At 42.2% G+C, this 24,303-nt stretch overlaps 1 protein-coding gene across 2 annotated transcripts in view; it reads left to right on the forward strand.

Annotated features, from left to right (window-relative positions):
- CNTNAP5 (contactin associated protein family member 5) overlaps positions 1 to 24,303 on the forward strand; it is a 770,280-nt gene that overhangs the window by 319,385 nt on the left and 426,592 nt on the right. For both annotated transcript variants that reach the window (XM_069473762.1, XM_069473772.1), the window contains exon 4: positions 21,462 to 21,609. In XM_069473762.1, coding sequence (XP_069329863.1) covers positions 21,462 to 21,609 — 148 coding nt within the window. The remainder of the gene's footprint in view (positions 1 to 21,461; positions 21,610 to 24,303) is intronic.

Below are 24,303 nucleotides of genomic sequence, written 5' to 3' on the forward strand. Positions count from 1 at the left end.
TCTGCAGGGTGCTTGAAAACAGGCATGGCTGGTGATGTGGCTTCCTCCTCACACAGTCTCTTCCATTATCGAACAGCATTTCTCCTAAGAAAAAGGTTTAATTGTTCTGAGCTAAATCTTTCTTACAATAACTTGCTCCAATTTGTTCTACTTTTTTAGTTTATGGCTATACAAAAGAAGTTGCATCCTTCTTCAGTAACTATCTGATGGTAATTTTGACTTTCCCTTTCACCCTCTCCTCCACCGGCACTTGGTGTGTCTGTCTCAGTACAGTGTGCCTCGGTGCCTTCAGTGTTCCTCTCAGGGTCATTTCAAATGTCTCCCCAGCCTCGCACCCTCTTCTGATTGTGCTCTGTAGACTCTCCCCTAAAAATGTGCCACCTTCCCCCCGCTGCAATAGACTGAATGTTTCTGTCTCCCCAAAGTTCATATACTGAAACCCTAATCCCAATGCGATGATATTTGGAGGTGGAGCCTGTAGAAGGTAATTAGGGGCCAGGCGAGGTAGCTCACGCCTGTAATCCTAGCACTCTGGGAGGACCAGGCGGGAGGATCAATCGAGGTCAGGAGTTTGAGACCAGCCTGAGCAAGAGCGAGACCCCGTCTCTACTAAAAAAATAATGGAAAGAAATTATCTGGACAGCTAGAAATATATATAGAAAAAAAAATTAGCCGGGCATGGTGGCACATGCCTATAGTCCCAGCTACTTGGGAGACTGAGGCAGGAGGATTGCTTAAGCCCAGGAGTTTGAGGTTGCTGTGAGCGAGGCTGACGCCACGGCACTCACTCTAGCCCCCAGGCAACAGAGAAAGACTCTGTCTCAAAAAAAAAAAAAAAAGAAAAGAAAAGAATTAGGCATGAGGATGGAGCCCTATGATGGGATTAGTGCCCTTATAATAAGAGGCCAGAAAGCTAGCTTGCTAGCTTGCTCTTTTCTCACCCTGTGAGGACACAGCAGGAAGATGACTATCTCTAAATCGGGAGTGGGCGTTCATCAAGAACCTGCCCATGCTGGCACCCTAATCTCAGCCTGCCAATGCCCAGAGCTGTCAGAAATAAATGTTTGCTGTTTAAGCCACCTAATTTATGGTAGTTGGTTATAGCAATGTGCGCTAACCCCCCTTCTCCCCTCCCCTACCCCACACAGGCTCTGGCTGTGGCCTGGTACAGATGAGTACAGAGCCCATCTGGAATGTCATCTTTCTGCTGGGGACAGCACAGCCATGAGTAGACTGTTTTGACTACTGTACCCCACTGCTAATGTTATTAGAATCCATTATTTCTGACACAGGGATTTCTTTTTATCTCCGAGTTTATACCCTGAGATCAAGACAAATAGGATGGAAACCAATTTCGAGTTCCTTCCACAGCCCTCCTATCTGAGCCAGAGTATCCAACAAAATAAAATTTGAGGTCAAAGCAGCTTTTTTGGGGAATTAGGAGTGAGGGCAAATGGGACAGTGGCAGGGAAGAGGGAAAGCCATTACAAAGGGGCGACAGTCCAAGCTGGACACGTCTCCTCAAAGGCTTCAGAGTAGCCTTCGGAAGCTGCTGCGCTTTCTGACAGTGTATCCAGGGGATGGAAGGGAAAGAATTTATCTATCAACTCTGGCATTGATGCACTAACTCCCCACACTCGGATGAGCACTTGCGAGCTCAAACTTCATTCCAAGGCCTCATACCTCAGGGGCCAGAGTCCACAGATGTGTGGCTCTGGTGAGCCACGGTGCTGGCAGGTGGCGCTGGGCTGGGGGAGGGCTGGGGAGCAGCAGCTGCCGAGGGACCCCTGGGCTGCAGCGGCAGCAGCCATCGGAGCAGCCACCAGAGCCGTGGGGGCAGTACGATGCCCTGCTGGGGCCACTCCAGCAAGGCAAGTGTGCACCTCTGCAGGGACCTCTGAGTGCGACCCATCACACCTCATTGAGTCCAGTCTTTCCATGTTTAGCCAAAGCCTTGGCTTTTAAGAAGCTTAGGGAGCCAGTGGCAGCGTATGCATCAGTTCCCTGGGAGGGCATTCCCTGAACTTTCATTCTAGGCCCAGTGCCAGGATTATACGCTCTCAAAGCATTCATATGTTCCCGTTCCTTACCCTTCATAATCATGCATTAATTTGTGTGAATATATGCTAATGTCTGTCCCCGGCCTGACTGCAAGCTCCGAGCACAGGGCCCATTTCTGTGCAAACCGTTATCTTCAGGGCCTCACAGAACCCTGGGCACAGAGCAGGGCTTCTGGGTTCACTGGTCCCTTAACCAGAGTGGATGGACCCTGTCAACGAGACCCGGGAGGCTAGAGGAACCCCATAATTCTCCCCCTACATCTCTTTTTCCAAAACCTTGTTTCAGTAGAGCCAAACTCAAAATGGGCAAATTAAAGGAAACAGAGCTGAAAAAAATAAAATACTTTTTCTATCCTGTAATGTTTAGGTACAGATAAGATGTGCAAATAGGGAGTTTGAAAAGCGAATAAAATGTTTTACTTGAAAAAAAAGTGTTGCTGAAACTTGGGAGAAAAGATTGCTGAAAATATGAATATAATTCATTCTCCTCCTTTCCAAAACCCACACAAAATAAAATCTGCAAGTTTTTCTCCCCTCTAAGGGTTGATTGTTTATCAGTAGCATGAAGGATGCTCAGTGTCTTTGACGCCTTTCACACAGTCCCTGGTATGGTTAATCAGGCCATAGGTTATGCCTCTTGCCTTCTAAAATAGGGCGGCTTTTTGCTTCTGTTTTTCACAGTAACACCAGTTTCATTTTTGTCAGACAAAAGATATACACATACACTTAACAAATGGATGAATTATTCACTTAGTGAAGAGTCTGGCATCAGTTGCTTTGACACAATAAGCAATGCGTCCCTGCCTTCCACAAGTAGAGATGCAAGTAGATAAAAGACAGAGCTACATACCCTTGTTTTGCAAAAAAGAATCTAAACAGCAACAACAGTAAAAACACTTTAATTGTTCACAGATGTGAAGGTTGAAGTCTCTTTCAACTAAAAAATCAGAGGTATAAATGCCCCCAAGGCATGAGTGATTATAGCAATGGGGGCGTCATCCACCGTGTCTACTGACAATCCATGTGCTGGACCCTCCCCTCCGCTCCAGAGAAGGCAACTGCTGACACAGGCACCTCCTAGATCCTTCTCTGCCTTCCCCATTTTATTTTTCTTTGTGATTTTTGGCTGCCTATCCGCATGCTCTGAGTGACTTCTCACCTGTCTACCTCATAGCTCAGTAGCTAACTCTAAGCGACTTCCGACTCTTTAAACTTGGTTATGTCTCTTCCCAGAATACAGAAAATGTTGCCTTCCAGCACAGGATTCTCTACTAAGAAGCCACGATAGTCCACCAATCCCTGCTTCTTCCCGTGGGACGCCTGCTGCTCCCAATGAGCTTTTGAGAAACAAGACCATGGATGACAAAGCTAAACAGAGACATACCGAGAGATGCAAAAGCAGAATGAGGTGGGAGGCATTTAGTCAATTGGACTGCAACACCTGGGGAAGACTTGTTTGTCTAGCAGCTGAGGCAAAAACGGCAATGTATGTTAGGTTTCATACCTTCACCAACACTAACAGAAAATGCACATTGAGCATTGCAGTAAATTAATTATTTTTATATGACTAAACTCAAGAATTATTTAACCAAAACCTTATATAAAAAATAGAGTGTCTTAAATAGTAGTTCTATGGGAGATGCATAAATGGTATGACACAGTATACAAAAAGAAGATTCACCAATATCTTTGAACAACATTCAGAAGGGCATATCCACCCTCCATAAAGGCAGAGGACTGGAACTGAGACAGTTCAATGAAAGTATTTCTGCAAGGCAGAAAAAAGTATTTTTGCTAGGCATCGGTTCAGACAACTGCCAGTTCCCATAGTATTCTGCGTGGTCCTGTAGAAAAGTTAAATTCTGAAGCCGCACCAGCAAAGGCTTAAATCCTGGTTCTACATATTAACAGAGATGTGGCCTCGGACAGATTCTTTGAACTCCGTTGGACTATGTCTTTCTCTATTAGGTGGGTAAAATAAAATCTACCTCACAGAGACTGTCTAGGGAATTACCTAAAATAATACATTTCCAGTGTGTATTTTTAAAAAGTCTGTTACATAACAGATACACCATTTGTTAAGAAGAATGTATAAACAGTAAGAGATTTTAGATCTTTGAGATATTTTAGATTTTAAGATATTAACATATTTAGATATGCTAATTAGAATAGAAAATTTAGAAAATTTAAAATGGAAAGAAGAAACAGTTTGATCATAAAAATGGATAGAATTGATAAAGGCATCTTGGTGAGTTCAGCTCACTGACCTGCTCGCATCCCATTTCCCCTGATACCAGACAGGTGATAAGAAAGGAAACAGGCCGCACCCTCCGCTCATGGTCCCCAGTAAACTGCCACTTGCACTGGGCAATGGCGTTTGCCAGTCCCCTTCAGTGCTTTTCCTTGTAACCTCTGAGTCTTTTGCTTTAACTCGTGTGGAGAAAACCCAGCCAGGACCAGTGACAGTCTTAAGCTAGAACACTTGCTGTTCTTATGGAAAAAGGAAAAGGTGAGACCAGGCACCGGGAACGGCAGGCGAAAAAGGCGAGGAGTCAGCAATGAGGGGTTGCTGAGAGTAAGGAAGGTGAGACAGGAGCACAGATCTGGATGAAGGACGCACGGCAAAGTGACTTCTCCCGTCTCTTCTCCTGCCCAGAAAATTTAAATTGAGGCATAAAGATATTTATCATGGGAACCTTTTAAAGGGCCAATTAGCATTTACTATACACCAAGATTGCTTACTGTGAAGAAATGTTAGCAAGAATGAAGAACTATAAAAGCTGATAAGGAAAAGGTCAAATAATCTAAACAGGATAAAATGGTATATACCCAACAATTACCCCTGCTGATAGAGAGAAAGGACTTTGATTGCCTTTGAAAGGAAAACGGTTAAAAGATTACTAATCCTTTAAACCAGTTGTCTTTAAAAATCTCTAGGAATAGGTTAGTTAAATGAAATCTCTAAATAACTCAGTAAGTAAGTTCACCAAACCAAAATCTCTTTAATGGAGACAGAGCTCTAATGCATTTTGACAGCCTCACTGGAAATTAAGACAGAGATTATATCATAAAGAAGTAAAGCCACATTGAAATTTATTCATACAACCCTGTCATCTCTCTCAGAATCCCTAGCTCCTGCTCTGAATAATTTGTTCAGATATGTCTCCTAAGTATGGTATTTGAATGAATCTGACTTTTGATTTGCATTTTGTTGTTCTTTGCCAAAAGAAAAAAAAAATGAAAGAAAGAAAAGAAGAAGGAAGGAGGGAAGGAAGGAAGGACGGACAAAAACAAAAACATGCTTTGGTCAGTTTGCTTTGGCACTGTGGGTCTCAGGTTAATTGAGGAATTATGAAGAAGCACTTTTAGTTTAATATTCATCAAAACTCTTTCTTAAATATATTCAGGCATGTACAGACAATTAAGTCTAATGTGGACAGTCCCTGGGATACTCTTAAAAGTTGTTTTGCTTTTGAGTTTACAGTGTAAACAATTTCCAAATATTAGCTTATTTTATTTTTGTTACTTTTTTAGTGTAGACAATTTTTTGTTAGATTTCTAATCATTGAATCTAGGATTAAGAATGGGAGAACTTCCCCAAGTGAACATAGTTTTTGTTGGATTTGATCTGTGCCTATTTACTGTTGTGGACTGTAGAGTCACACAGGTGGAGGTCCATGTAAGGTGGCCTATGGTGTCCTCAGACATCACACTTCCCTTTTATTTCCAAATGGCGATTAGCCACGTCCCCATTTTCCATGACTACTGTGACCCCTAAACATTCCTGAGAGATCTTAAGCAATACTCACGTGTTCTTCAAATCCATCTTGGCTGCTGTTCCTCATCTCAGCCAGGACTCCTGGACTTTTTGCTATATCAAAGTCTACTTCTCTAGTGTCCTGTCATTATCCTCCAAAGCCTAGGTGACTCTGAGCTATAAGATTTAGACACAAGGTGAAAGCCTGGGAATAAGTAAAAGGAAATTACGAGACCTGCTGTGCTTCCCTCTGCTGAACCCACAGTGGGACCCTGCCTTTGACCTGAGTCCCCACAGTATAAAACCAGGGGTGCTACTGCTCCCGCCTTACCGAGGGGCCCCGGGGAAAGAGTGCAGTTGCCCACCTAGGCTCAGGCTTGCTCTGTCCTTACACAGGGCAGCTCCACATTCCAACGTCTCAGGATTCTCTTCACCTGAACAAGGACGTGGCTTTAATTTAGCAAAACCAAGGGCCCACTGAAGTGCTGTGTTTTATTTTCTGCAAAACAAATGTGTCATTTCTCCATATATATCAAGGTGAAAACACCGTTAGCTTTAAGCTAGCAGTTCGTTCTGCCTTCTAGCCACCAAGGTTTAAAAATGTTCAAGGTAAGTTAGAGAATCCAGTTACACTACATATGCTATGTCAGTCATATTTTATACATTTCGAATACTTAATTGTTACAGCCATCATGCACTTTCTCAAGACATGGATAAAGAGCCAATAAAGAGCGTGAAAACAGGAGAGACAGAAATGAGACATCCCTGGGCCAGCACAGCACCCACTCCTGGCAGAGTGACTTAGCCTCCATGGGGAGCTCGACCCCATCTTGACCCCGTCCTGACAAGTGGCATACTGGCAACAAAAGGGAGCAGATGAATACTGAACATGCAGTGATCATGTGCTATGTGCAGGGACTTGCTAAATAATTTGCATGCCCTTTGCCTTGCATCCTTGGACTGGCCCTCGGATACACCCAGTGTTGTCATACCCATTTAACAGGGGAGGAAACTAAGGCACAGAGAGAGACAGTAACTTGCCCGGGTCCCACCGTGATTGAGACGAGATTGCAGCCCATCTGACTGGCCTTCTCCCTTCCTTTCCACTGTACTGCCTCTTCTGCGATACACATCCTACCTGCACACCAAAGAAATCTTGTGAACCCCAAATTCAGGCTCAATATTCCATGAAAGTATCAGGGCCTCATGTTGTGGCAGTCTTTTACTCACTATATATATTTTCTTAGCTCACCAAAGGACCTAATACAATACTCTGGATCTTACTACTGTAAATGCTTACTGCTTACTGCTATAAATGCTGGGGGAGTATAGTCTTCCAACAATTAAATTCACCCTAGAAACACAGACTGTTATAAAGGAAGCAAACATGTTCATTGATAAAGCAAATGGATGAACGAAGACAGAAATAGGGGACAATAGGATTTCTGCTCTGAAAATGTTTATTCTTCCATAGTGAAGGTCTGAGTGTACTTGCGTAGCTCTAGTGCAAAAGAGTGAGTGTTAAGTGCCATGATAGAGTAGAAACACTGCGCAGTGGCAGTTCAGAGGAAGGAGCCATGACGCCTCCCAGGAAGCAACAGCGTTGAGCAGAGAGAACGGGGACTTGCACAGGGGACAGACTTGGGCTCCAATCCCAGCTCCACCGTTGGCAACATGCTGGGTGTCTAAGTCTCAGTGTCCTCATTTCTAAAATGCCCAGAAACAACACTGGATGTGACAGGGATTCACGTGAGAACATGTACCTGGATCATTCTCTACATCCAGTAAACATTCCCCTTTCTTTCTTGCCTGGGAAATTCGGATCTGTTTAATAACGGAGTTGGTATTTGACATGGGCCTGAAGAATAATTATGATTTAACTAAACATGTAGAACTAGCAATCATAGGAGTTAACACGTACATAGGTCAGACACTGCCAGAACATCATACTTCAGGCTAGAACTATTCTGAGCAATATCCCGGCACTCTGTCAATGTATATAGCAAATTACTTAGAATAATTCTGGCATAAATTGTTAGTATACATGTTAACTAATACACATACACATACATTTGTCTATCTACTAACACACACACACACACACGCACACACACACACACACGAATTCCTCTCAGCAGTCACTATAGAAACACCCTGTTAACCCCATTTTAAAGCTGGGCAAATGTTAGAACAGAAGAGCTAACTACATGCCGAGGTCTCACACCCAGCGAGTGGGAGAGCAATGACTGGAGCCCAGGCGGCAAGATACAGAGTCCATCCTTAGCACCGCGATGCCGGGCCAGGCAGGCAAAGCACAAAGGTACTGAAACAAGATTGCATGTAATGTGCACGGCCAATGGCAATGAGCAGCCTAATTTTTGAAATTTACAGTACATCCAGGGACTGTGAGAAATAAGACCCACAAGACAGAACAGAGCCAGCCTAGAGGAGCTTGTGTGCCAGGCTAAGGGACTCAGAATGCCTGTCTGGCTTGGTTCAAACACTGTCAACAACGAAACCAGACCAAGTATAGATTTATCAAACTGCTTACACTGAAATTCACTATTTAAAATTGGGAATGAAGCGAAGTATGAATAGGGCCTGAGTTTTCCTCAACGCAGCAAGGTACAAATACATTTATCCGGCGTTAATCCTTGGCATTCGATACTGAGCATGCAGACCTCCCTGGTATTGGCGGAGGGCAGCCGCTGGAAGCATGATTAATGTCAGCAGTGGAAGCACTGTTGCGAGCTACTGGAGAAGGCTAATCAATTCACAGTTCTAGGGGGTCTTTTTTTCTTTTTTAGATAAGAAATGCTTTAATAAGTATGTTGTAAAGAACTGAAATGAAATGCAGGCTACAACAAGCATCACTGGTGCTTTTTTTTTTCATTTTGCTTTTTAAACAATTTGTCAATTCAAAAATAGCTTGCTACTTTAAATACAGTGTCAGGGTCTTGTTTTCAATTTTATAGTTTTTCTAATGAATAGCTGGTTCTAGATGTTCCAGAAAGCCATGAAAATAAACAAAAGTTCACTGAATTTCTTAGCTGTGTAAATTCACTGAGTAAATTCACGGAGGCTGTAGATACATCTTTGTATAAATGGACCCAATACCTCTGTTAACCTGTCAATAACAATAACAACAATAGTAATAGTAATAAAATAACTTTATAATATACATTTGGGGTTAGAATTCAGGTCCCTCAGCATTTTGATCCAGACCTTTTTATCTTGTACGCTATCAAGCCAGGTAGGCTACTGACCAGGAGCTAACATTGAGCATCCCTGTATCTTCGTGAGTCTCAGCCTTCTGTCTTAGGACCTCATCATGTTACAATAATAAAAGCTCCCAGGCATTTTTGTATAGAAGAAAATTTGGGTGACACTCTTGTTGATAAGAGAGGCTGAGAAGTTCTTTGACATTGAATTTGCATAATGAGCAAGCTTTTTTTGTTTAGATCAGAGGAGTATTTAGTGCAGGTTGGCAATTCTAAAGACCTTCTGTTTTAGTCAGTTTGGGCTGCTATGACAAGTTTGCAATACACTTAAACAGCAGAAATCTATTACTCACAGTTCTGGAGGCTGGGAAGTCCATGGTCAAGATGCTGGAAGATCCAGTGTCTGGCAAGGGCCGGCACCCTGGTGTGCAGATAGCTGTCTTCTCATTGCATCTTCACACGGTGCAGAGCCAAGGGAGAGAGAGCTGGCTCTCTTCCTTGTCAGGACACTAATCCTATCATGGGGGAATCCATCCTTACACACTAATTACTTCTCAAAAGCTCCACCTCCTAATACCATGACATTGGGGGTTAAGATTTCAATATATGAATTTTGGGGGACACAAACATTCAGTTTATAATACCTTCCACCAAGTTGTATTTTGAGGTGACTACCACTATGTTATGTTACTCTAGGAAATAAATAAACATGTGACTGTCTAATATATACGATTCATTTCGTATGACATTGTTATCTCCGTTTAATAGATGAAGACACCAAGATTCTGAAAGATGATATGAATGGCCTAAAGCTGTATATTAAATAATAGTTGGAGGTGATTTTCAAGGGTACCTTCCTTCAAAGCCCATGAGTTTCATCCTGCATCATGCAGCCAATGATCCAGTGACACTTCTCAAGGGAGATCTAGGGATAGTCAGTGAAATGAAGAATGAAAAAGTCAGTATCTTCATAGAGGCATCAGCAAAACACTGGCATCAGCTTTCACGTTCATCTTGAGTTCAAAGGAAATGATTTCATGATAACAGGATTAGACCAAAGGTTTACATTTTCTTGTGCTTGATGATAGTGGACAACCAGAAATTTCCTCTAGTGATGTCCCCTCCTTTCTTTGTACTGCAGTTTATCTAAAGTTCCATTGAATTCATGGGGACAAACAAGCATTCCCCACCTTCTGTGTGCTGTCACTTGTGCAGGTGCTAGGGACACAAAAAGGAATCAGGGCAGTGGCCCTCAAGGTGCGTGCCGTCTGGGAGAGGAAGCCAACCTGAACACGGACATTTTTGTTGATGTGTTGCCATGACAGAAGAGACCATGGGGATGACAAGGAGAGTGCTGTCAGCTTGAACAAAGGGGGTGGGGAAGAGCACAGTGGAGAAGACACTTAAGGAATGAGTTTGCTGTCCTGTTTAGTGTTTGAGGGGATCTCTAATGTTTGATATGGCAGAAGAAACATAGTGAGGAAAGATGCAGCAGGAGAAGGTTTGGAAAGCAGAGGGCCTTATCGTTCTTGACCTTAAAGGTAATGAACTCTCTTGTCAGGTTGATGAGATGGGAATAACGCTGGAGGTGGAATGCTTGCTGGGAGGCTGTTGCTGTAATCAAGGAAGGAGATGCGGAAGGTGGTGGTGGAAATGAAGGGGGGTGAACCATGGGCCAGGTATTTATGTAGATCTGTATTTACTCAGGTCTCAGACCTCAGGACTTGCAACTAATATCCAGGGATTCTGCCTCCACTTGTCAACCAAACTAGCATCAGAAATTAATTTCTTTAGCATGTGAAATGTTTCTTCCTTCTTCCCTTTCTTCTTTCATCTCTTGTGTTTCAAGTGTCCCTTTTAAAAACTCACATGCTCACTTTCCTTAGGAAGGGCCATTGGTTGAATCACGTACAATTTAACAGAAAAAAAAAAAAAAACTTGAAAGTCAGCTAAGAGCAGAAATGGAACAGGAGTGAAGGTGGAGATCACGATAAACTTGGTCTATTATATGGTTTTGCCAAAGGCTGACACTGAGCTTATATCTTCTCTGTAGGGTGCTAGTTTGAGATCCAGATCTCAGGAAAATGAATGAAAAAGAAAAAAAAGAAAGACACGTGGTGTCTACTGTAATGTTTCCCTTTTCAGTGAGAATCTGCTGTCTCCTCAAAGGTTCTCATTCAGAGAAGTCAAATTATCTTTGGAGAAAATCGACTACAGGACAGGTGCTTTGGGGCTTATCTCCCGGTGTAGACACTGATACCTGGAGCCTGAACAGCTCTGGGGAGGAAATAAGGATAAGAGAGTCCTAGAACCTTTTAGTCATCATTTGGTCCTCGCAAAATAGCGCCAGCCTCAGTTCTCTGGTCAGCTAAACAGAAGGGGCAGCAGGACCCAGAACCCTCCGTCTGGGGAGCTGTGGTTGACATGCCAATCCGCAGAGGCACCAAGCGCCGTGAGGAAGAAATATGAACAGCCTGTGCCGTCCACGGACTCCTCTGGATACATTCCCTCAGCAGTTTCCCATAGGCTGTGAAGCACAGGGTTTATTAAACCTTGCACACTGAAACTTTATTTTCCTCTCTGAAGCACTCTAGTCTGAGTATTAAGAGCCCTAAAGTCAGTGGTGGTGGTAGAAAGAGCTCCAAACTGTAATATCATTCCAGTTCCCCCTTAAACTCATGATGTTTCATTGAAAAAAATTCTTAAAACTCTCATCCTTTGTTTTTCTATCAAAAGCTATGAACAGAAGTTCTTCTGTTACGACATTATGTTTGCATTTCTGCGGAGCACTATTTCCTCAAGATGCACCACGATAAAATCACAGGGTTTTATGATGAAAAAAGTAGGGAAACAAATGCTGCATAGCATTCCTCCATTCATTAAACAAATATTTATGGGCTTCCTCTTTCTCTTGAGATTCTAGGAGAAGAGTCTGCTCCCACGAAGCTTCAGTGTCATGGCAAGGAGACAGGCAAATGAATGAATACATGCACACACACACACACACACACTCACACACGCAGGCCCATATGTGTATTTATTTTGTCAGGTGGTGATAAGTGTAGGAAGGAAAATTAAGCAGAAAAAAAAGAGATAGATGGTGCTGGGAAGGGGAAAAATGTGCCGAGATGACCTGCTAAAGCCATTGCTGTGCCCGCAAGCACAGAAGGGAGCCCGCAGCCTAGATGTCTTTGCATCTTGGTTTCCATTTTGTCCTTTGCCCTAGGGCTTTACCCCGCACATGTCGGTTATTTCTTTTCTAGCTCGGGGCTTAGGCCTTGCTGCAACATCTCTCCTTAACTCCAGTTGCTCTAATGGAAGGTCAGGCCCTGCTGCCAACTCCCATGCTCTAGTTCGCGACTTCGTCGGCGAGAAAGTAAAAAAGCTTTCTATTTATTTTTCCAAAGGGCAAAGGCATTGTTTCTTTTTCCCTTAGTGGAATGTGAAAAGTGGGATTTTGCTAAACGGTTATTTCAGTCTTTTCCAGGCGTGCGCCATATGGTGCAGCTGCCATACATGTTGGTGTTCACTCTCTCAGCGCAGAGATAGAAACAAATACATGATACTGTTGTCAACAGTCACTTTATTATCCCTTATACTTAGCACAGCAGAAGTCACACAAACTCCGGAACTTCAGAACTAGCACAGCAATAGAAATGGAGGAGTTTGGCGAAATATGTCTGCACTCATTCATTGCACAAATATTTATCTTTATATACATAATGCCTTTAAGAATAATTAGTGGTCTTCATCATCCAAGCCAGTGGGAGACAAAGCCATGTTGCTGTTTGGCTCTAGCTTGATATATATGATTTCTGTATTAGTTGGTCATATTTTATTTTCTAGTAATAAGTGACCCAAATATTTACAGTCATTGTCATAGGGAATCTGATAGACTGCTTATGTATGTAAGGTTTTTTATTGGTCTAGGAAGAATTTTGAGCAATTTCATTCAGAAGGTTCTTTCCAAATCAATGACGATTGGTTGTTAAAGCTATAAACAGGCAGAAGCCAATGGCAATGTGAGCATTCTTCAAATTCTACTTTAAAATAACTTTATCAGTTCCCTTTCTTGGTGCTTATAATTCATGACATTCAACGAGTTCAATTTTTGCTTAAGTTATTGATTAAGTTTTAATGCAAATAGTTTATAGGGGAGTATGCTGGTTCATCAAACTAGAAGAACGTTGAGAAAATAGGACATAGAACTAGTCACTTTGATGGGGGGAGTTGCGGTAGAGACGCAGGTGCTCCCTGACCATGGGCTGTTCCAACTACGGGAAGCTGAATTTTTCTGCCTGGGGCTGACAACACCGGCACCTCCCTTGGGAGAGTCACTGAATTGAAGACATTACCCACCATGGTCGTTGTGGGTTCTAAGCCACTTCTGCTGGCAATTGATTACACCCCACCACTGGGAATGGAAAGGGATATATGTGATGAGTTAGGATGGGGTTCCCTCAGTGTGTTTGGAGACTTTATATCTGATAAGGTTTATATCAGAAATGACTTTCATATGGGTAAATGAATAACAAGGTGACTGATATTAGGACCTCACTTTGGATTTCATTTTCTGAAGTGGCCACACCACATTGCAGGAGAATGGCTGACAGCTGAGGTCAGAACAGAGAGAAGAGGATGAAATGGCAAGTTGGCCACTGGCTGCAAGTAGCACACGTGTCAGAAAGGTTGCACCAGGGCTGGACTGGGAATGAAGAAGCACCAGTACCTGCTAAGGGGCATTTCTACTGCCAGGGACAGAGGAGTAAGCAAGCATATGTTCCGTGGTGGCGTTACACAGCCCCAGTGGAGTAAGAGCACACAGCTGGCAGTGACTTCTATGAGAAGGGAATGGAACACGAGCACAGGGCTGTCGCCAGCACAGCTCCAACTGAAGGGGGCTCCATAAGCCCAGGATCACTCAACCTGTGGTGAGGATCAGATGGGAATGACAGTTTTTCTCCACTGTTGTCTGAAGTCCTTGTGTTTTTCCTCTGCGCTGGAGGCCATAACCAGGCAAAGGAGGCAGGGTGGTGAGTGGCGTGGATCATTCGTTCTCTCTTGCCAACTGTTAGGATACAATTAGATTCTTACACAGCAATCAATTTCTGAGTGGTCTTCTAATCAAATAGCTGTTTCTATGAAATGATAAGCAGATACACGTATATGCACTTATAATAATATAATGGGCAAGAAAGATTAGGAAAAGAGGGAGAATTCAACAGTTTGATTCTATTTTAACCTCCTAAAATCTATCACTTCAGAGTTCTTCTCAGCTACCAACAGTAGCCAGTGCCTAACACCTATCTCTCATTTTTTTTTCCCTATAAATGCTTGTCGGGAATCCATATCTGCACATACATTGAATAGCAGTTTGTTCAAATGTACCCTCTTAAATAAAAGAAAATGCATTTCTAATTAGCTCTGGGCTGCTAGCCCCTCCTGAGCTTTAGTTTGCACTCCTTTTGGGGGAAAACTCTTTGAGCATCATTCAGAACATTTAAGCATAATTGATACATGTCTTGCATGGGGCTGAGGGTATCAATAGGTCACTGCTGCAGAATACTGCTCACACAGAGATATTTCCACAAGGATTTCCTATTGGAACCTGCCTCTCTCCCTCCCTCCCTCTCTCTCTGCAAGAGTATTGTTCATGTCGGTAAGAACCTATCAAGTTCATAGCATTTACATACGTATTGGAGGTAAGATTCACAACTTCCCGGGAGATTTTATTTTCACCATTTTCTTGATGAGGAAAACTGAGATTTATAAGAGTTATTTGTGTACCTTTGTTCATCTGTTTACTGAGTCCTTCTGTGAATCTCTAATAACGGTGTGAGCAACATTAAGTTGCTGTTTGTAAATTCACTGATTTTGAAACAAATTTGGTTCAGGTTACTAATCTGTTTCAACATACCTTTAAGAAATACTGTGTTCCATGCACCGGTCTGGACATTGCAGTTTAAAATGAGATATAACCTATATCCCCAGAGCAATTACAGTCCACGTGCCCTGTTGTGGGCGACACAGCGAATCAGCAGGCTTATTAAGATTAGCACCCAGAGCTCATCTCTTTTCTCTCCCACTCTACTGCTTCTCCTAAAACAGCCCCGCTAGGCAGCATGTGTGTTTGGCAGAGCACAAGACCTGAAATGGAGTCTTCCTGAGAATTCCCGACATTCCCTGTCAAGGTCACTGTGTGGGATTTGGTTATTGTATCTGTTATTTCTTGCATGGACTATAGTTAGGCAAATTAATAACATCTGCCTGGTGGCACCCGGAGGCCTATGATCTCACTGCCAAAGTCATCAGTGTGGGGTGGCTGAACACAGAGCATTCACTGGATCTAAATGAGCGGCTCTGGTGGCAGCTCACTCAGACCCACCCACTCCCACTGACCAGTCTTAGCGCCGACCCCCGGCTTAGCCTCACAGCTCGTGCCCTTCCATTACCTGCAGGCTGCGCCGGGCAAGGGCAGCAGCACCTTCAGGATGACCACAGGTTCTTCTGCTCATGAATCCAAATGGGTTTAATATCGAGAAACAAGGGAGTGGCACAGGGGAGGGAGCTGGATGCTGACGTTGGCATGTGCCTTTCGTCAATTTCTTGTACAGCCTCCTGCTTGCTTAATCCTCAGTAAGCCCCTTCTGTGATCTCCTACCTATGTGCTTATTTTTCTTTATAATATTTAGGCCATATGTGGTGGAGAGGTCTCTGAAGAAGAATATGGGAGATTGAGTTCTCTATCTCTGTGACCTTACAAGGAACTTAACTTCTCTGAGCCACAAGTTCTTTAATTATAGGGAAAGAAAGACACACTCCTGCACCATGTTCCTGCACGGGGGTGAAATCAATGAACAGCTTCGTTAAGAAGCATAGACATAATATGTAATAGTAATAACTATAATAACATTGATCGCATAACTGTATAAGGCCTGTGCCCAAATTCAATATAATTCTACCCGAGGTGGGGTTGGGGAGAAAAAGCAAAAAAACAAAAACACACTTCTGAGTAGTAGTGTATCTATTAATAATATCTCTCAGAATTGGACATGCAACTGACCTGCACTGATTTTGCAGTGTGTTCATAACATTAACCTCTCTTGAGTCCCAGGGTCTCCTTGGTGAGGGGGGGATACTATATCAACTGACCACACAATTGTAGGATGGATCGCAGAGTCAGAAGGGTTAAATGTGTGTGTGTGGGAGGGGGAGGGTCTCAGTTAGTGAGACAGTTGGCTAAAGCCTTCCTTGATGATAAGTGGGACAAAGTGAACTGACATATGCAAAGAACTAGCACATGGCTGGCATGGAGGAGGACCTTGAAAACGCTGGCTATGATTGCAGCCATGGTGATTATGTATTGCAGAAACCTGACTCAGCTTACATATGGCGGTGACAATGGAGTGAAGCAAAAGGGTTACTGGACTTCCATCAGAATCTCTATAGTCTAGTCCCAATTCTGATAATTTCTTGACTTATGACTTTATTTATGAGTTAGGATCTCGCTTAATCTTTCCAAAATTAGGTTTTCTTGTCTTTAAGATGAAGATAATACAGATTGTCTACCTCGCAGGGATGCTATGACCAAATGAGTTGATGAAGGTTCTTTGCAGTCATTCTCTGCCTCATACCGTCAAGAAAAGTACTAATCCGATTTCCGTCTTCAGAGCTTAGTTCTGCCTGTTCAAGAATTTTATATGTGGGGAATCATGCCGTATGCACTCTCTATGGCTGGCTTATTTTGGTCAACTAATGTGCTGCTGCAGGGATCAGTACTTGGTTACTTCTAGTTGCTGAGTAGTCTTCCAATTTATTAATATTCCAAATTTAATCTACTCTTTTGCTAGCTTATGGGAGTAGAAAATTAGATCTTTAATTTTATATTTTTCTTATATACACAGCACGGATGCCATCCATTTTCTTCTAAGATTTTCTCTGACTGTGTCCCACAAATTTTGATATAGTGTTTTTTATCATCGTGCAATTCAAACTATTTTCTAACTTCCATTTTGATTTCTCCTTTGACGTTGGGTTACTTAGAAGTGTTGATTAACTTCCAAACACTTGAGGTTTTTCTAGATAATTTCCTATTATCAATTACTAATTTAATTTAATTATGGTTAAAAAGCAAACTGTATGGTTTCAATTGAGGCTTATTTTATTGTGTAGTATATGGTGGAGAGCTCAGTGAATGTGCTGTGTGCACTTGAATACAATGCACACTCTTCAGTCCTTGAATGGAATATTCTATGAATATCAATTAGGTCAATTTTACTGAATAGTGTTCTTTCAACCTTTTATATCCTTTTTGATTTTTTGCCCACATGTATAATTCCATTTACTGTACTTTGCATCATTTATGTTTTTTTGACATATATTTCACTTCTACATACCTTATAAACAATACAATGTATTATTTTTCTTTAAACTATGAATTGACTTTTAAAATGTTTAAGAAACAAAAATGTTTTATATTTATACATATATTTCCCATTTTATTTTTTTATTGATTCATAACATTTGTACATATTTGTGGAGTGCCACATGTTACATTGTTACATGCCCAGAATGGGTAATGACTAAGTCGGGGTATTTAGGACACCCGTCACCTCGGGCATTTATCATTTCTTTGTTTTGGAAACATTTCAAATTATTTCTTCTAGCTATTTTGAAATACGTAATACATTGTTGTTAATGATGGTCACCCTACTGTGCTGTGGAACATTAGAACTTACTCCTTGTATCTCACTGTGTTTTTGTATCCATTAACCAACTACTCTTCATTCCCCCGCCCATCATCCTTTCTCAGTCTCTGGGAACCACCATTCTACTCTCCCCTTCCATGAGATCCACTTTTTTAGCTCCCACATATGAGTTAGAATGTGATATTTGTCTTTTTGTGCGTGGTTTACTTCACTTAACATGACGTGCAATTCCATCCACATTGCTGTGAATGACAGAATTTAGTTCTTTTTTATGGCTGAATATTATACCATTGTGTATATATGTGACATGTGCTTTATTCTGTGTCTCTGTGATTATGAATAGTGCTCCTCATTCCTCCCTATATGCTAAAAATTCTATCTGGCATCAATTTCTTAAGCTTGTATAACTTTTTTTTTTTTTTTAGCATTTCTTAGCAGTGAAGTTTCATAGCTAATAAATTAAATCAGTTTTTGTTTAAATGAAACCATTTTATTTTTCCTTCATATTTGAAAGCTATTTTCGCTGGTGTAGGCGCCAAGGTAATGCTTTCCCTCTGCCATCTAAAGGTTCATTGAAAGTGAACTGACAATAGGAAGATTAATAGGAGAGAAAGGCATATAAATTTATTCAACATGTTTAAGAATGGGGGCATCGCAGGAGAATGATCACCACGTACCTTGACGAGATCTAGATGCTTACGTCCCCTTCTGCTTAGAGGAAGGGAAGATGGGGGAAAATGTAGCCATTTCAAGGAGTAATAAGTGACTTTTGGGGGAGAAAGAATGTGCCCAATACTCAGACAGTGGTTACTAAATAATTCTTTTGGGGAATTGAATAGGAGCAGAGACAAAATTTGTCTGGGCTCTAGGTGTGTTGTCTAATTTTCAGTCTCTTTGTCTGTGATGTGAGTTTTAATCTTCTCTGATTAATGAAATTTTAGGGAAGGGATGAAAGGCAATTGTATTCCTCTTTGGTGGCTCTGATACTTATTATAGATAGAGAAGGAGAATAGCCTCATCCTGTGCTTTGTGAGTGACAGAAGATTGAGAGGCAAGAACAGGGGGTGGAGGGGAGGTCAGAGAGAATTGAGGCTGCTTCTTTAGTTCAGCATGTCAAAGTGCCATATTTTGGGATATTGTTTTCTGAGACCCAACTTTGGATATAGAATACTAAGTTGACAGTTTTCTACTTTCAGCATTTTTTTGGTCTCCATTGTTTCTGTAAGAAGTTGGTTGTCATTCCTATTGTTCACATGTTATGTTCACTAGTTGAGATAGCTTTGGATAGAATGGTGACTTTAATACATATAGTAGGAAGATGTTTCTTTGCTATTCATTCTAGCCCACAGTGCCCTGCATTGCTAAGTGGCTGTCTTCGATCTACTGGTGACCTTGGTGAAGGACTGGTTGCAGCTTTGTTTAGACTCAATGTGCCTCTAGCACTAAGTATATTTGTGGTGATTTTAGGCTTCCAGCTCCAGGAGGACCTGGGGGCCATGCGTTGCAAACTGAGAGCTCATAACTGTGAGACCTGGGATCTGCTTGGACTGTGAAACTGTAAATAATATGGCTCTGAGATAGCAGGACTTTGAGACTCTGAGACCGTAACACTGTGAAATAGTGTGACACAGAAAGATTTATGTGCTTACCTAGTGCCACACAGTCATGCCAGAATGCTGCCTTCTTTGAATGAGACTCTAGGATTTCTTCTCATCAGAGCGCACTACATGTGAGTTGAGAGATAGACTCATGTAAAGTATTGCCACATCATAAAATAAACTTTTCTATCTGGAGTATACAATCAGATTTTAAATATTGCTTTAAGAGATATTCAGTCTATGAATTGCCCAGAACCCACAAGGGGTAACCAATCACTTTCAGTGTGAATAGTCTCTGTTGTACGTTTGGTTTAGATAAATGATGCTACAGATCCACAGACTTCACGTGCCTGGGGAGGTGGGATGTGGCACATAATCAGGTCAAAGTGCCGAGTGGAAAGCCCCCCAGTGAGGCTGTAGGTAAACATGAACTCCCTTCACTCTACCTAAAACAATGAGAAATCACCAGAACTCACCTCCCCTTTTTTTCCCACACATATGAAAGTGACATAGACACCAGGAAATCTGAAGAAAGAACTAAACTCCACAGGAAGGAGTGCTGTCTAGGTGAGCAAGGGATAGAGGACAGCTTCATACCCATGCCAGCTGCTACAGTGGGGAGCAGGACATTTGGGGGAGCAATGCTGCCAAATAAAATCATGCTTTGTTTGGGTGAAAACAGCCAAACCATGGGTGGAAATGTTGAATTTGAATCTCAAGAAATTATTCTCCACCAAGTCATCCTCTTACATAAGAGTTTTGCTCCAGGAGTAGCTGCACACTAGAGAGTGAGCTTCTTCCCTCTCTATAAGCCACTTCATGATGCATGATAATAATTATATCAATTGCCCTAATTTTAGAGCTGATAGCTTGGGGGTGTTTTCTGTGTAGTAGAAATGTCAGAGATTATTCATGACACACTAGATTCACAGGTGTTGTGAAAATACAATCAAGGTTAGGGTTAGGGTCTTTGAAGATACATTCCATGAAATAGACAGAATTCTCTTACTTTGTGTTCACTCTGGCCATTTGAGAGAGCAGTGGATCTTTTCACTGGTTGGTGATGATTGCGCAGCAGCAAGCAGTCTCCATCCCTGATTACTTGAGGCTGAAAGAAGGAGGATGATAACTCACAATTGGCGTGCTAGCTGACATCCCATCTCAAAGAAGAGATATGATTGGGACGATGGAAAAGTTCTGGGGATAGATGGTGGTGATGGTTGCACAACAATGTGAATATACTTAATGTCACTGAATTATATTCTTTAAAATGATTAAAATGACAAAATTTTTGTTATGTATTTATTACCCCAATAAAAAAAGATTAGGTGTGAGCCTTTGGATTCCAACTGCAGAAAAAAAAAAAAAATTCCCCCAAAATCATTCATCCAAATGAAAGCTGTAAAGCATAATGTTAGTGGATGAAATAGCTCCTGAGCTGGGTGTTGCTTTGCTTACAATTCACAAGAAAATATGAAAATGAACAACACACAGATCTGGGTTGTACTGTCTCCCTCCCATGACAACAATGGAATCGTTGAAGAGTGTGAGGCCGTGGAAAGAACATGGGCTTTGGAATAAAACTAAATCGGAGACCAGTTACTAGCCACCTGCGTGATTCAGAGATTTTTTTTTTCCTTCTCTCTTTCTCTCTCTAGGCTTCAGTTTGTTTTTTGTTTTTTTTTATCTGCAAAATGGTGATAATGGTGATGGGGAGTGCTTAGTGCAGTGACTGGCCCCAATTAATGGTAACAACTATCTCAGTAACAGCTTTTCCTTCTCTCAGCAGACTGTCAGTCACCTCCCCTTCCACAGAGATTGTGAGCATTAGGAACATCAGAACTTCACTGTATTATTAACTTTGTAAAGCTTTTAGGGGCCATGTCTTATGACTTGCTAGGATTGCTTTCTTCATAAAATTCAAAAAAGGGAGTTTCTTAAAGAATAATGTACATTATTTCTGAAAAAAACAACATGTGATGCAGTGTTTTCACCCAAGTCAAATTGGGTGAGAAATTGAAGATTGCCTCAGAAGGACACTGTGGAGCAACATATCTGGATCTCCATTGGTGTTCCCTGTGTCATGGAGCTCACTGGGTCTCCCTTCTTCTCCGCAGACCTTTGCAGGCAACATGAATGCCGACAGCGTGGTGCACCACAAGCTGCTGCACGCGGTGAGAGCCCGGTTTGTCCGCTTTGTGCCCCTGGCGTGGAACCCAAGTGGAAAAATCGGCATGAGGGTCGAGGTCTATGGCTGTTCCTACAGTAAGTATTAACACTGCTGCCTGTGAGCGGCGCTGTCCTCGGAATATCAGTTTAGTTGTACTGGGAATGATAATCACCTTGTGTTAAGGTTATTTCCAGACTTTAATATTTTACATATGCTGCCTTATATTTGAAACTGTGAAATTCAATCCAGAAGTAGAAAAATTCTTCTACTTAGGGCTGAAGAAACTTGGAGGTGGTAACATAAAAGTTCAAAATTAAGTACTCTTGGGGTTTGAGCAATCATTTGTCCTTAGCAATAAAAGAAAAATTTAAGCTCAGTTCTTCCCCAGAATTGGGGTGAGGTATTATAAAGTCTTCTCCCTACCACCCCAGAGTCACAAGGGAAAAAATTTCTCCTTCTTGACTTGTTCCAGAAGAGGAGGAGAAAGAACATTTTAACCCAGTGTAACTCATGGGAAGCTTCCATCTTGTAATTACGCCCTCCACCCCTTCATCTGTGAATTGTTTGTGCTGCATTTGAAAGTAGAGCTCTATCTTACACATAAGGAAACTTGTGAGCATGGGTAGAACTGGCAGTCAAGATTATTCAGGGAAAGTTGCCACCCCTATAATTCTCCCTGTAGGCTTTGTACTGAGACCTTAAATTGAATCACAATAAATTGTTTTTCTGCCATAAGCAGCGACATTCTTATATGCTAAAACTCAATGATCCCTGATGTGTCAACACTTTTGATCGCTAATACTTTCATCTACATTAGTTTAGGAGATGTCTATTTTTGGTTACAGGAGTGCCTAATGGTTGATATGCCACTGTTTTCCATAGTGAGATCAACTGAATGCCTGCATCAGGATCATGTGAAGTGTTCTTTTAAAAGATGTGTTTCCCCAGCTCCATCCCATACATACTAGGTTATGATTTCTGAGAAGGGGGACCCAAAAAGTTGAATATTAAAAAACTCTTCAGGTAAGCTGTGGACATAGAATGTCTGCTAAAAATAAAGTCCTGCAGGAGGGCATTCACTGGTGAGATGATGGTATTAATCTTGAATAAGCACTTTCAAAACATGTATTTTACAACAGATGCATCAACAAACCATTGGGCTCAGGAGGGATTGTCTTCTACTCTAAGCTTTGTATCATAAGGCACAGAATTCCTGCAAGGGTATACGCTTCCTATCCCAGGACCTCTGGGGAATCCTGACTCTCTTATTACCTCTCCTTTAATAACCAATTTTCACTGCTCAGAGGTTTATTTTTAAATACAGCAGGAAGCTTTTATGCTGACATGAAAAAGCTCATTTATATATATCATTATGCCAGCCTTCCATTTTGGCCCGAAAATCCTATTACTCTTTAACATTTCCTCATACTTTCGTTTCCTCCCAGTCTGGTCAGTTGATACTGCCTCGCGTGCCTGTTGCTCACCCACAGTCTGCTTGCACAGAAAGAGGAGTCATGGCATCGGTTCCATCATAGACTGCAGGGTGGAAAGACACCTGTGAGCAGCGTGTTTAACATTTTCTGCTGGTGAACCCCCTTGAGAGTCTGACAGCAACAGGGGACCCTCTCCTCAGAAAACAAGGCCCACGATCGCAGGCACGGTTTCCACAGTGTTAGGAGGGTCACAGATCTGGGAAAGCTTAATTCTGGACCAACCTAAGAACTCCTGACTGAGATACTCGAGTTCTACCTCGCCCCCTGTAGGATCCAGGTCTACCACTTCCTTTAAGGGGATGAATTGCCTTCAGGTCGACCTTGCTGGCGGTGGGAAGTTACTCACCTTGGGGAGTGCTGGACGCAGGACGCACTTCTGGGGTGAACTCCAAGCAGGCGCTCTGTGGTCTCCAAGCGCTAGCTCTGACGCTTCTTTTTCCTTGGGGTGGGTGGGGAACACATCTCTCAGCTCCTATCTAAAACCAACACCACAGCACGTCTTCTGAATCCGATCCTCCCTTTCGGCATTATCATATCCACTTTTTTATTGGATTGTTCCTATAAACATAAAACTTTGCTGCATACGCTACCAAAAACCACCACTACCACCACCACCACCACCAAAAACTCTATGCCCTATTGAGCAGCTACCTCTCCTCTCCTCTTCCCAGAATGGCTTCTCTCTAAAACTTGTCTTTAATTGTTGTCTCCACCTGCTCACCTCCCTTCACACTGCAACTGATTCCAATCAATTTTGGACACCTGATGACTAATTTAATGTGTCGGGTAGGCCAGGCTATGGTCCCCAGTTATCCAGCCAAACACTGATCTAGGTGTTGCTGTGATGCGGTTGATGCCTACAATCTTTGACTTGAAGTAAAGGAGATTATCCTAATAATCTGGGTGGGACTAATTCAATCAGTGGAAATGTTTCAGGAGGAAAATTGAGATTTCTCTGATTCTACCTGTGGACTGCAGCTTCAGCTCCTTCCTGACAACCTGCCCTGTGGGTCTCAAACTTGTTCAGCCAGCCCGCAATCGCATACGCTCTTCCTTACACTAAATCTCTTAATATATCTGCTTATATAATACACATCCTTCTGGTCCTGTTTCTCTGGGGGATCTTTGACTGATTCAGAATGTTCTAGGGAAAATACTTCAATCAAGATCACCGTGACCTCCATGAAGCCAAATCCAGTGGGTACTTCACTCAGCCTCTCAGCAGTATTCAGTTCAAATAGCCATCGCTTTTCCTCCTAACTCACTTGTTAACCCTACTCCTTCCCAGGGCCCCAT

The sequence above is a fragment of the Eulemur rufifrons genome, chromosome 1 (assembly GCF_041146395.1).
Source record: "Eulemur rufifrons isolate Redbay chromosome 1, OSU_ERuf_1, whole genome shotgun sequence".
Lineage (NCBI taxonomy): Eukaryota > Metazoa > Chordata > Mammalia > Primates > Lemuridae > Eulemur > Eulemur rufifrons.